The 13,573-nt window shown below is 38.4% G+C and overlaps 1 protein-coding gene across 1 annotated transcript; it reads right to left on the bottom strand.

The window, feature by feature from the left end:
* Positions 1–372: 372 nt before the first annotated feature.
* MCTS1 (MCTS1 re-initiation and release factor) lies at positions 373–8,975 on the bottom strand. The gene is made up of 6 exons (XM_079727795.1): positions 8,465–8,975; positions 7,120–7,272; positions 6,485–6,582; positions 3,334–3,467; positions 1,326–1,393; positions 373–562 (listed from the first exon to the last, which is right to left on the bottom strand). The coding sequence occupies exons 1-6, from the start codon at positions 8,473–8,475 to the stop codon at positions 481–483; spliced, it is 546 nt and encodes a 181-aa protein (XP_079583921.1). The 5' UTR covers positions 8,476–8,975; the 3' UTR covers positions 373–480.
* Between the last annotated feature and the right edge of the window lie 4,598 nt (positions 8,976–13,573).

Raw genomic sequence — 13,573 nt, 5'->3', positions numbered from 1 at the left:
TACTTTTCTATACGCTCAGAATTTTCCATAATGAAAAGTTTAAAAACAGCAACAGCAAACAAACAAAAAACAGACACAAAAGAGAAGGGGCACTTCTAGGTGCCCTGGGGTAATGGGATAAAAATCCCAGTCTAGCTTCCAGCCCCATTAAGTAGTCAGATTCTCTGGGGGGGTCAGCCTTATACTAGCAAGTTCACTTACCAAGTCTTGCCCTTCATCTTACGTCATTAGCCTGAGAAAGGACATTAAGTTGCCTGAGTTTGGTTACTTACCAGATACCTTTTAATGTCCAAGTTTGTAACCCAAATTCAACTTGAGTTTAAGAAAAATTAAAATAATTTTTAAGCTAACAGAATTTTAGCATCTGTTGAATTTATTCAGCATAACCACAGAGGTATTGTCTTCATGTTGTCACACATAGACACAAACACAGATACAACACAATATCCATTTTTAGCCCAAGTGCATTCCTTCTGAGGCTCATTTATATGTCTTCATATGCCACAGCCCATCATTTAAATAATGGATATTTTCAATGCCAATTCCTTTGTTGACTTTCTCACTGCAGAAGGCATAAAGCACATAAACATATTGTTAAGTATTTTTATAGGCTTACTCATGGTAAATATAATTCAGGGTGCATTGCTATTTTGAAATTATTGAGCCACATGTAGGGAATTTATTTATATTACACTAACATTATCATCTACATTAAACTACATTACTCTGCTGCAGTTCATGTCTTAAAGCGATTCTAGTGATCTAACTAGTGGGTCCACAGAAACAGAGTAATGATGTCACCAAACCAGGAGAACATCAAAGTGTTATAATTAACCCTGAAACAAAATTAATAGGAATATTTTGGTCATGAGTTCCAACGTTTTTAAGTATATTGACTATATTTTGGTAATATATCTTTAATATTTCCTTAATATTTTATACCACCATGTTAAAATATAAGATAAATACTGTGTGGTACTAAATTATGTCACTGTTTTTAAAAACTAGCAGCAAAATATCTTTCCCCACACCTAATCTAAATCATACTAAATAAAAAAAAATCCTAAAATACCACACACGTACATATAATACAGCTGTGTTGGCACACAGGTTCTTTTCAGAATGCTAAAGGAAGAATGCAATCCCAGAGACAAAATAGGTTTCAATGGCTTCCTAAGTGTTAGGAAAAATCAGAAATTAGGCTTCTGTGCTTAAATATTTATAAGATGTGGTATGAATGAGAGCAAATTTCACCTGTAATTCTGATTCTTCCTGCATAGGTTACCTATATCTTAAAAGCTAAGGAGACCTAACAGGAGACTTACATATCTTCTGCAGACATCTTCATGACTCCAACACACAGAGCATGCTGTTTTCCTTCTGCCATGATTGCCTGAAAACACACAGCTAAGAAAATTATTTATCTATCAAAATGCCTTGGAGAGGGGGTGTCACATTACTACTTAAGCCACTGTGAACCCAACTTGCATCTTCGCCTAGTCCATTAACTCCTTGAGGGCAGGGACCCAGCAAAATTTATGGGCAGACTGCAAATACTCAATACATGCTAAATGAATGAATCTGATAATCATTCTCTGTTTTTAAGTCAAATGTTAATAATACCATAACCCAAAGCCAACAAAAGAAGGAGGAGAAGAAAAAGAAGTCATGCAAAAAAGGAGACAAAATTTCTTGCATATAAATATTAAGAAAGGAAATAAATATCAATTGTTCTAGTGCTTTAATCACTAAATAGTGGTTTTATATAAAGGACACATTAAAACAATAATTGTATCCCCAATCAATCTTTAAGAGCCCAATGTAAGTTGCAATCTATCCAGAACAACCAGAATGTTCTTGGTTATCATTTGAAGTGTCTAGAATGTTAAACACTGCAGTACATATTTAAAAAAGTAAAGGTTCAAGGGTACACAGCCACTCTCTGTACTAGGTTTTGCAACTTTCAAAAATTCTATAATTATTTCAAAATAAAAATTATTTTAAAAGTAAAGGCTAAGTACTAGGAAAATTTTCCATTTAGGGGAAACCCCAGAACTATAAACTTTAAAAACAGAAAAATCATAAACATAAAAGGGTAACCTGTCCTCACAGAATACTTTTCTCCCTTGGTTTTCAAGTCATTCATTCAATTCAAATATTTGATCACCTATTATGTGACCAGTATCTATATCAACACAAGCTGTTCCTAAGATATAAATATATTGATACAACTTATACTACCCCTTAGATATAACTGCCACAAGAGAGAACACCCTCCTTTTGAGCACAGGACACACTCTTAAACCCACTCCAATGGCCTTTCCGCTCCAGTGATTTCCCCATTCCCACCAAGTATGGTTCCTTTTCTCAACCTGAGGCAAATGGCCACTTTATCTATGACAAAGGAGAAGATGTCCTCCTGTCCAGACTAGGTGACAAAAAACTAATCTGGAATATAGCTGAAACAGCACTGTAGAAATGGAAATAATGCAGAATTATTCAGCTCCATCATGAGTTGAATAGATTCTTAAGGACCATCTGGGACTTTACCATTTCTCTTTGAGAAAACATGTTCTGGGCCCAAACAACCAACTTAAAAATGTACTTTAGGGGGTTTCCCTGGTGGCGCAGTGGTTGAGAGTCCGCCTGCCGATGCAGGGGACACGGGTTCGTGCCCCGGTCCGGGAAGATCCCACATGCCGCAGAGCAGCTGGGCCTGTGAGCCATGGCCGCTGAGCCTGCGCATCCGGAGCCTGTGCTCTGCAACGGGAGAGGCCACAGCAGTGAGAGGCCCATGTACCGCAAAAAAAAAAAAAAAATGAACTTTAGAATAAAAGTTCATTGGAACTTTAAAATAAAACCACTGGGATTGCCAATGGTTCCCACTACTCACTTCTAACATTCCACCTGGTGCTTAAGTTCTTTTCCCTTTTGAGTGCTTTTACTCCAGGGTATCTGGGGTAATTCAAACATAAAAGTAGCAAGATGATGTCCAAATAAGTGATCCAATCATATCATATACAACCTCTCTATTAATAATTAAGAGTTTTATACTGTGTCCTGAGTCTGATAACACTGGTCCCTAACTGAGCTGAAATGCAGCTGGGACTCTTTTGTTACTTGTTCTCATTTAATCTCTAAGATGGGACATAATTTAGTCTCAAGAAATAATGTTGCTTCCCACATCTTCAAATGTAGCCAGAAAGGCATGAGATAACAGTAAGAGTAACCTCCAAAAAAGTACATCTAATGTTCTCTGGGATGACAGATCTTTCAGCAATAACAAGAATACAATGAATACATTTTTCAACAGTTAGAGCCTGGGAAGGATACAACAATCGTATCTACTGCAGCAGGGTAAAGTTTAGCTCCAGGAGAAGTTAAGCCTGGACACATGATATTTGCTCCACTGAGTACAAATTTGATGGCTCCTTTATCAACCTGCTGGTGTGGCAGGATAAAAGGATCTAGAAGAAAAGAAATGAATTACATAAATTAGTAAGACTAATGACTCAACAGAAAAAGGCAAAGGACATGAACAAATATTTCCCCAAATTACAGTACTCTGTGACACATGCAAAATAAAACTGAAACACCCTCCTTCACTTATCAAATTGGTATATATTTTTAAGAAAAGTATTTCCCAGTGCTAGCAAGAGTGTAGGAAAACTGGCATTCCCATATACTGCTAGAAGACTTATAAATGGGTACAAGCTTTCTTTAGGACTACTTGGCAACATGTATCAACAGCCTCAAAAAGGTTCAAACTCTGACTCAGTAATTCTACTTCTAGGACTTTATCCTAAGAAAAAAATGAGAGATGTACAATATATTTAGATAGAAAGATATTCATTATAGCACTAATATTTATATTAGAAATAAACTGGAATCAACCTAAATGTCCAGCAATAAAGTAAGAGATAAATGAATTGAAGTATGTCTATAATACCTATATAATAGGACCATGTTTTTGGAGAATACCCCAGGAAATATTCAAAATATATGATAAGTGTAAAAAGCAGAATAAAAGCTGCCAGAAATGGGGCTTCCCTGGTGGCACAGTGGTTGAAGAGTCCGCCTGCCGATGCAGGGGACACAGGTTCGTGCCCCGGTCCGGGAGGATCCCACGTGCCATGGAGCGGCTAGGCCCGTGAGCCATGGCCGCTGAGCCTGCGCATCTGGAGCCTGTGCTCCGCAATGGGAGAGGCCACAACAGTGAGAGGCCCGCGTACCGCAAAAAAAAAAAAAAAAAAAAAAAAAAAAAAACTGCCAGAAAGACCAGTGGTTGCTAGGGGTTGGAAGAGAGGGGGAGGTGGGAAGGATGAATAGGTAGAGCACAGGGAATTTTTAGGGCAGTGAAACTATTCTGTAAGATACTGTTAACAGTGGATACATGACATATGCAATTGACAAAAACCACAGAATGTACAACACAAAGAATGAACCCTAATGTAGACTATGGACTTTCATTAATTATAATACTATATCAATATTGGTTCATCGATTGTAACAAATGAAGCACGGCAATGCAGGATATTAATAAGAAAAGAAGGGTGGGAAGGAAGTATATGGGAATTCTCTGTACTTTGTTCATTTTTTCTGTAAATCTAAAACTGCTCTAAGAAAAAGTCTATTAATTAAAAAACAAAAACTACATAACAGAGAGCCCAATTTAAAAAGGAAAAAAAATATGCATTTACACATAACACACAGACACACACAATACAGGAAATAATGGGATGGAAGTACACTGATATACTAACCATGTTTACCTCTAGGTCATGGGAATACAAGTGATTTTACTTCCGTATTTTACAAATCTCTAGAATGAACACATACTCCTTTTGGAATCTTAAAAAATTTATTTGGGTGTGTGTATGTGTGTCTATTAATAATTCATAACCTAACAACTAAAGGATCCCTGAAGGATTTAAAACAATATCTATGGGAAAAACTTTTTAGGCCTCTCAGGGCTCTCTAGGAGTAATAACAATAATTGGTAAAATGTATTCACTTTAATGTCTTACCACTAGCCCTCCCACTAGTCAGAGAACAAATAAGTCTTTTTCCTATCAAGACTAGAAATTAATTTAAACACAGCTCCAAATTAAACATCTTACTGAAAAAAAGGAAGCTGAATGAATGAATGTGTTTACTACTCAGAAGCCATAATTTGTTTTCTAGATCTCCATCTTCATTAATATCTGCCCTTTAATAATAATGATAATGATGATCCTGATCATGGGGACGATGACAAGTAGTAGTAGTGGATGGACATTTACTGAACAATTACTACATCCTAATAATGGCTATTATATATTGAGCACTTACTATGTTCCAGGCATTGTGTTAGGTGCATTACACATGTGTTACTATCTTATTTAATCCTCACAACCCTGGGAGATGTAACATACAATTGCGTCCACTTTTAAAGATAAGGAAACAAAGCTTAAGTGACTTGACAAAAGTGACATGCACTGGGAATTGAGCCCAGACCTGCCTAACTCCAAGTTTACACTTTTAACCACCATATCATCCTGCTTCTTGCACAAGAATAACTTTAAGATGTTCTAAAAGGTTGGTTCCCAGCAAAATATTATTAAATAGGAACATCTTTTTCTTCCAACTTATTGTGAAAATGCTTAACATATAGAAAAACTGGAATAGTTCAATGAGCACCTGGACACCATCCACTTAGTTTCAACAATCGTTCATTAGCACTTTGCTATATTTGCTTTATCTCTTTCTATTTATACACACATTTTTTTCCTCTACCATTTGACATTTCAGACACAATGCTTCATCATAAATAAGCACTCATGCCAGACACATACTGGCTTGAAAAGCAGAAATTTTACTTTGCAGTTGAAAAACTCTTGTACACTGGGATAGCATCTTCCTTTGGGTTTTCTTTTGTAATGTAATCAATCTAACAACATGCAAATGTGGGTACATAATAAACATTATTTTGTTTCTTAACACCTGACCTTGGCACTCAACTAATAGTAACTGGGACTCCATGCTTTCCCTTATACAGAATTACCTCTCTGAGGCAAATCTGGATACAAATGTAAAAGAAAATGCTCACAGCACTTATTACAGTTTGTGAATATATATTTGTGTAATTATCTAATTGTTGTCTATTCTCCCAACTAAACTGTTAGCTTCCTAGGGACAGAGACCATATCTATCTTTGCTTCCTATCACATTCTCAGTACCTAGCTCAGTGCCTGGCACAGAGTAAGTTTAAAAAATACTTTTTGAATTAAGTAATGAATGAATGAATGCTCTTTCTTGGGCTTTCTGGAATGCATAATGAGAGAATTTGCATTTTTCAGATTTACCACAAGATGGGGAGGGGGGAAATCTTTTTAGTTTTATATTCCATATAACCTAGTACTAATAAGTTAGCTACCAGAAGTCACTTTCAACTCCTTTTGTGTCTTTCCATATGCCCCAATACATATTTTCTAACAAGACTTACATTTGTGAAGTAATCTTAGGGTTGGATAAAAAGGCCCTTCTCTTTGTCTAAAAAATAGTAACTCTCCATTTACTGTAAGGATCTCTATATGTTCATGGCTGTAAGGCAAATGTCACAAAGTACCAAGTTAGATATTTTCTTTCAAAAATGAATATGCCAAACATCCTTTAAATAATGTATAATATGAAGCGTGCATATACAGAGATACAGTAAGCTTTTTAAAAAAAATTTCAATAAAGATCCAGGGCAAAAAAAACACAAAACATTTTTTTTTAATTCATACCAGTCCAGTAGAGAAAAAGGAAAAATATGATCTGCTACAATTTTATTTCACATTTTATTATTTTAATTTCCTTTTTAGATAATTAATAAAACAAATCTCTAAAGCACAAACTGAAATAAATCCAACTCTGAATAAAAACATTTAATTAACTCTTTAATAAAACAATCAGTACACAAAGCCACATTTTCACAAACAGAAAAACACTTGAAAATACAAATATTGATAAGTTTTAGAGTTACTCATTTAGAGTAGATAAAGTTAATGTGAAGATAATTACATTTATTATGAGTGCAATCTAATCATACAATATTCAGCTTCTCTGAACTTTACATAGAAAAAAATAAAGACTTACCATCGCACTATTTTGACAGGATCTTTCTTAGGCATGATTTGATTAAGCCATGGTTCAATACCTGGAAATTGTTCTAACAATTGGTTCTTAATACCCTTTATAACTGAGGTTTTCAACTGGATGCAGTTGGACACATTTTCTTTTTCATCAAATCTGCCAAATGATTTTTGCAAGGAAAAAAAAAAGGCATTTCCAAGAAGACATATCAGAATAGCTAAAGGTATTGTTTTAATTAGTCGTCTATTTCCAAGCAAATATTTAGACGTCTAAATTAATTATGAAATCAATTGTTTTTTAAAATACCATTTCCCTTTTATTGTGTCCAGCACAAAACCAAAATCTTAATACAATATTAAAATAAACTGTCATAAAGTCACAATTAGCTGGGCGGGGGGGCGAGGGGGTAAGGGTATGAGGCATATTTCACATTATAATCTGTAATTAGCTACACAAATGCCTCTCCTGGAAAATCTTACTCAACTCTACCCAGGAAGAAACAGATTCCCACCTATAACAAAACCTGTGTAAAAAAACAAAAGCAAAACCAAACAAAATGAAAATACCCTCAAGCGTTGAGATACAAAAGACCAACCCAAATATAACAGTGAAAATCGGCCCCTCCTAGGCTATGTAATCTGCTGAGATTCTTTTTTAAGTGATGATGACGACGGTATTTAACATCCCTATTTATTTCTGCTCAAAATGTCATGCACAAAACCCACCTTCCTTTGCCCATGATCCCCCTTTGCTTTTTGCGTCTACCAAATCTGGAAGGCAAACCCACTAGGTAGGTTCCAAAGAATTTTTGTCTTCCTCACACTGAATAGCCTATGGGGCAGTCACGCTATTTTCAAGACAAGGTTCATCTGGCAGCTAGGCAATAGGTATCACAGTCCGCTAGCTTCCTGTCACCCAGACTCCTTCACTCCCATGACCCAGGAAGTCAAGCCTTCCCTTATTCAGTTCATAACTAGTAACCACAAGGCAGTGAGTGCAGGGCTCTCCTCTCTGCTAAAGAGGATATGTCCCTAAATCACAGTGCATGGATGTGATTGGTAGAACCCTAGGAACGGAGATAGAACTAGGAAAGGGGGCAAAAGAGAAAGAGACGTAAGGAGAAAGAAAATGAGGGTGGGAGGACCCAAACCCAACTGAGGATTAGGGACGAAAGCTTAAAGAAGTGTTGCTAGTTGCGAGTTGAGAGAATAGTACTATAGAAAACCTTAGGGAGTAAGGATGGCAGGGGCGGGGGAGAGAGAAAGAGAATCTTTGCTCTTGCCTTCTTCCCCACCCCCACCCCCACCACCTTTGTGAGCAGCCGACGGAGGCCACAGAATGTCCTTACTTCTTGAACATGATCCAAGGTGAAGGGGGCGACGATAGGGAAGGGCCCGGAATGGGGAAAAAATTGAATTAGCAAGAGTCCGGCAGATCCCCTTACACGAGGAAGGCCGGCACTAACAGTCGGAGCTGTTGTCGTTATCCGGAAAGGGAGACAGCCAGCCGCACTTTACGGTTGTCAGAAAATTTGACTACTTCCGGTTCTCAAAACCGTCGGCTCTTTTTTTTTTTTTTTTTTTTTTTTTTGCAGTACGCGGGCCTCTCACTGTTGTGGCCTCTCCCATTGCGGAGCACAGGCTCCGGACGCACAGGCTCAGCGGCCAGGGCTCATGGGTCTAGCCGCTCCGCGGCATGTGGGATCTTTCCGGACCGGCGCACGAACGCGTGTCCCCTGCATCGGCAGGCGGACTCTCAACCACTGCGCCACCAGGGAAGCCCCGTCGGCTCTTTTGCCGGCCCTTTTTGGTTTACCGATCCCTATCCAGAGCGGGTAGCTGAAAAGGCGGGACTTCAGAAGGAAGAAGTGATGGAGCAATCATTCTAAGAGCAGAGAACGAAGATGGAGGGGGCGGGGCAATCAAGCAAGGCAGTATTTAAGGCTGTTGCGTCACTACGGGTTCCTCAAAGGGTCAAAATTCTTCCGTGTTTCATTGCTACCTACAGTTATTTTTTAGTGGGAATGGTTTTTGTTCCCTGAGAAAACCGAATGGATTGGTGCTTACAGACCAGCTTGAAGCCAAGCAAGCCTCTTGACATCATGTTGATGTACTCGTGGGCTTGCCAAATTTAGCAAAAATATAGGACGCCCTGTACAGGACATTTGGATTTCAGAAAAACAATGAATACTTTTTTTAGTATAACTATACCTCATCCAATATTTGGGACATACTTATACTAAAAAAAAAAAAAAAGTACGTGCTATCTGAATTGAATTGGGCGTCCTGTATTTTAATCTGGCAACCATATTCACTGGCCACAGTGAGGTGCCCCCAAAGAATTATTCACTAGGTTGCTGTCCCCTGCCTCACCCCCATGGCTATAAGTTGAGCTATAAATATAAAGAGGTACCTTCCCTGAATGATAGAATGGCCTGTAGCCGATCGATACTAGACTAATCCGATTGAAGAGATAACAGCTAAAGAAACACGTTTTACTTATGTGATTTTAAAAAAGAGCAAATCAAGGGTTTTGATCAGCAAAGAAAGCATAGAAAAATGCAAAACCTAAACAGGCACTACCCAGGCGGTGGGATGGGTGTGCACTGATCTGTAAAACAAATACACCAGTCTCTCCACGGAGCAAATACTCTATATTGGGGAGATGGGCCTTGGCAATGACAGCAAATGGTATTATGTGTTTGAATTGTACTGCTAACTCACCTTGCCTTGACTCTATGGTAGCAACAATCTTCTGATTATAATTTAGCTTCCCATGAAGATCTGCCCGGAAAGGACTTGCTATTTTCAAATCATATCCGCGTGAACAATTGTCTTTGTAAATTAATAAATTGGCATTATGGTTTATACATCAATCTCTTGAGAACGTCCTTAGCGTGAATCCGCATTCCCAGCATCAATCAACTCTGTGACGTTTAAATATCGTTTATGAACATACAAAACTGAAGCCCAGACCCCAAGCTGTGGTTAGTGCTACACTGTTAGGCTTCTTACAAAACAGGAGAACTTTCCTCTACTGGCAACTCACATCGCCCTGGAAGCCTGCCGTGTAACAGTAAATATATTATAACAACTATAAACAGTTATAATTAAGCGGTTGGAGGTAGGAGAAAATAAATATTTTGTATTCAATCTAAACATAACACCTTAGTAATAACAATGCATTCCACTAGTAAATAAAATTTAACTTGATGAACTCCAAAATTAATAATACCTAGATGGACTTCCTAATTTCTTGAACCTACTAATTTTAGACTAATTAAAAAGTATTATGCTGAGTATTTGCAGTGCTAGAAATAATAGCTAACTTTTAATTCTATAAAAATTATACATAAGGACTTCCCTGTTTGTCCAGTGGTTAAGACTCCACGCTTCCACTGCAGGGGGTGCCAGCTCGATCCCCGGTGGGGGAACTAAGACCACGCATGCCGCGTGGGGCGGCCAAAAATAATAATAATAAGGTTTTAAAAAATAAAAATAGGGCTTCCCTGGTGGCGCAGTTGTTGAGAGTCCACCTGCCGATGCAGGGGACACGGGTTCGTGCCCCGGTCCGGGAAGATCCCACATGTCGCAGAGCAGCTGGGCCCGTGAGCCATGGCCGCTGAGCCTGCGTGTCCGGAGCCTGTGCTCCGCAATAGGAGAGGCCACAACAGTGAGAGGCCCGCGTACCGCAAAAAAAAAAAAAAAAAATTATACATACTCTAAATTATGACAAATCCCACATGCATGGAATAGATATATAGCTACATGTGCATACACATTTTAATCCACTTTCACACACTCTGATAATCACAGAAACTGAATCTGAATTATGACAAATGCCAAGTTAGGTCATTAGCATTAATGAGGGAGATATTTAGTTCTGTATGTGTACATGAATACCTTTATTCATAACCCATCTACACAGGTACATAAGCAGGGCCCACTTTTCACTGTAATGTGTTTCTGGTTTTGTGTTGTAAACAGGATCATTTTTCCAAGGTCATAATTGGGGGTTTACTCCTGACAGAACTCATCATCAAATAAATCACTGCTACAACAAACAATATGTCATAAAAGAAGAAATACCTCAAAATAAACCTCTTCCAAAATTGAAATAATGAACTTCACTTATTCATGCAATAGTTATAAAGGACCTTTATGTTTTAGACATATATGCTGTCTATACTAGAATTCATGCATAGATGTTCTGTGCAATTTATTTTACAAGGGACATCAATGTACATGCAGCACAGGACACAGAAAAACCAAGTCTGGCATACAGTTTACTAAAATAAGTAACCTAGCTATAATAAGCATTAAACATTTAATGATTGTATTTGCTGTCTTAGAATTTTGAAACAATTTTATAGGATCATCTTGACATAAGACTATAAAATGCTGCCCAAGGAAGTTTACAGTAAGGCCTCCTTTTCTTCTTCACAAGCTTCCTTGAGCAATAAGCATGGCACCAAAACCCTCCAGAGTGTCCAGTAAAAAATGGTTTCTTTAGGAGGTGGGCCATAGCTTTGAACACTGGAGGAGGTGCTTTCACTGCAAGAAAGAATTGGGCCACTGCCAGACCCCTACTGGGTCTCTCATCTCTCAGAATCTACAGCCTGTGAAGTCTTCCATTAAGGTCACTTTACCCACAAACCGCCCTGCAGCCTTATACTTCAGAGCCACCTGCAGCGTGACTTTATATCCCCCACAAGGTCAAGACATACCTAAGAATCACACCACTACCCCCACCACCAATCACTGTGCAGAGCACAGGTGAGAAAATGCATCGGCCATGGCCTGGATCCTTCCATACAGAGCAATATAAGGAACACCAACCAAACAGCATCATCCACCTCTAGTCCCAAATACAGCTAAATTTGGAGAAAGCTGAGAGACCCCTATTTATCAAAAGACTGTCAGAAGTAACCATCTTGACAAATTTATGATAAGCCAAACTCACTGTACCTCACTCACATCCCTATTTTCTTTTGTCATCGCCCAATATGTAAGCACCAAGTTCAATCTATTATTATGTGACCTTGGGCAAGTCACTTAAACCCGTGTGCCTGTCTTCTCATCTGAAAAGTAAAGGCTCTACTTTATGAGGTTGTTATGAGGATTAAATGAGAGAATACAGGCAAAGCATTGTTAAATTATTAGTATTGTTATTATTAAATTACTATTGCAGTCATTGTTATTCCTCTCTTCTAACCTCATTCCCATATTCCTCTGTGCTTCTTCTCCTGCCACCTGACCTCTCATTTCTACCTTAATTTCCAGGTGCTTCTGCTATGCCTCCCTGGAACACAATTCCATGATTAACAAACTCCTACCCATTCTCCAACTTATCCCTGAATGTCCAGTGATATTCCTGGCTTTCCCATGAGATTGGAGCTTCTCTTACAGCACTTTCAAGTGAAAGTGATTTACACCAAGACGCTGCATGTACTAGGGAGTCAGGAGGTGATGAGATGCCCTCTTCCAGCCACACTACAACTTCTAGACAATTCCTCCTCACCCTCAGGTAAAAAAAAAAAAAAACCCTGATTCTTCTTCCTCCAAGTTTCATACTATCTGGTTACACCTTGACTTCCTCTTTGCTGTCCTCTACTCATTCATTGAAGATCCTGGTTCACAGCCTTTCCTCTCCACCCTAGAGTCGTTAAACACTGCAAAAGAAAAATCACAGGTAAATAAACAGGTACCACCCTGAATTCGTAGTCCCAGCCTCAAATGGACCTTCAATATTCCTGGGGAAATCCTTTCATGTTTTCGGGTCACTCTCTCATTCTCCCCAGTGATTCTTTCAAAGCTTGCCCATTTTCCTCAAAACTCCAACACCTCAACAGCCCCTTCAATCTACCAAATAACTCACCTCTTAAAGATAAGATAGAAGTCTCCATATGGGAAACCAACTTCCTACTACCTACTACTACCAAACTAGGAATATATTCAGAGCCATCCTTCTACTGTTAAAATGAGAGAGAGCCCTCTTCCAAGCTAGGTCTAATTCCTCCATCTGTCTTCCAGATCCCTTTCATGTACAGGTCCTCAGTAACCTTACTCAAGCTGTCATTACCTCTGTCCTATACCTTCAACCTCTCCCTCTCTACTGGCTCCTTCCTCTCAGCTCTTTCAACGGAAATACGTGAATACACCCACATCGTATAACATTCAAACAACACGGAAGTATAATGACCATAATCATAGCTAGCATCTACTGACTACTTATGCTATGTCAGGCACTGTTGTGAGTGCTTTCATGTATTAACTTATTTAATTCTCAGAGTGACTTTATGAAGTAGATACTATTATTATTTCCATTTTATAGATGAGAAAACTGAGGAAAAAAGAGGTAAAGTAGCTTGCCCAAGATTACCAAGCTATGAAGTACCAGAATCTGGAATATATATATATATATATATATATATATATATATATATATAGTCACTTTG

The sequence above is a fragment of the Hyperoodon ampullatus genome (assembly GCF_949752795.1).
Source record: "Hyperoodon ampullatus genome assembly, chromosome: X".
In the NCBI taxonomy this organism is placed as follows: domain Eukaryota; kingdom Metazoa; phylum Chordata; class Mammalia; order Artiodactyla; family Ziphiidae; genus Hyperoodon; species Hyperoodon ampullatus.
The sequence above is the reverse complement of the archived record's forward strand: the minus strand, read 5'-3'. Positions and strand labels throughout refer to the sequence as shown.

Coding starts and splice junctions, on each gene's coding strand:
- MCTS1 (XM_079727795.1), bottom strand. Junction 1,394..3,333: donor CTGCAGTAGATACGATTGTT/GTATCCTTCCCA, acceptor GTGTGTTTTCAG/GCAATCATGGCAGAAGGAAA. Junction 563..1,325: donor AAGATGTCTGCAGAAGATAT/GTAAGTCTCCTG, acceptor TGCCTTCTGCAG/TGAGAAAGTCAACAAAGGAA.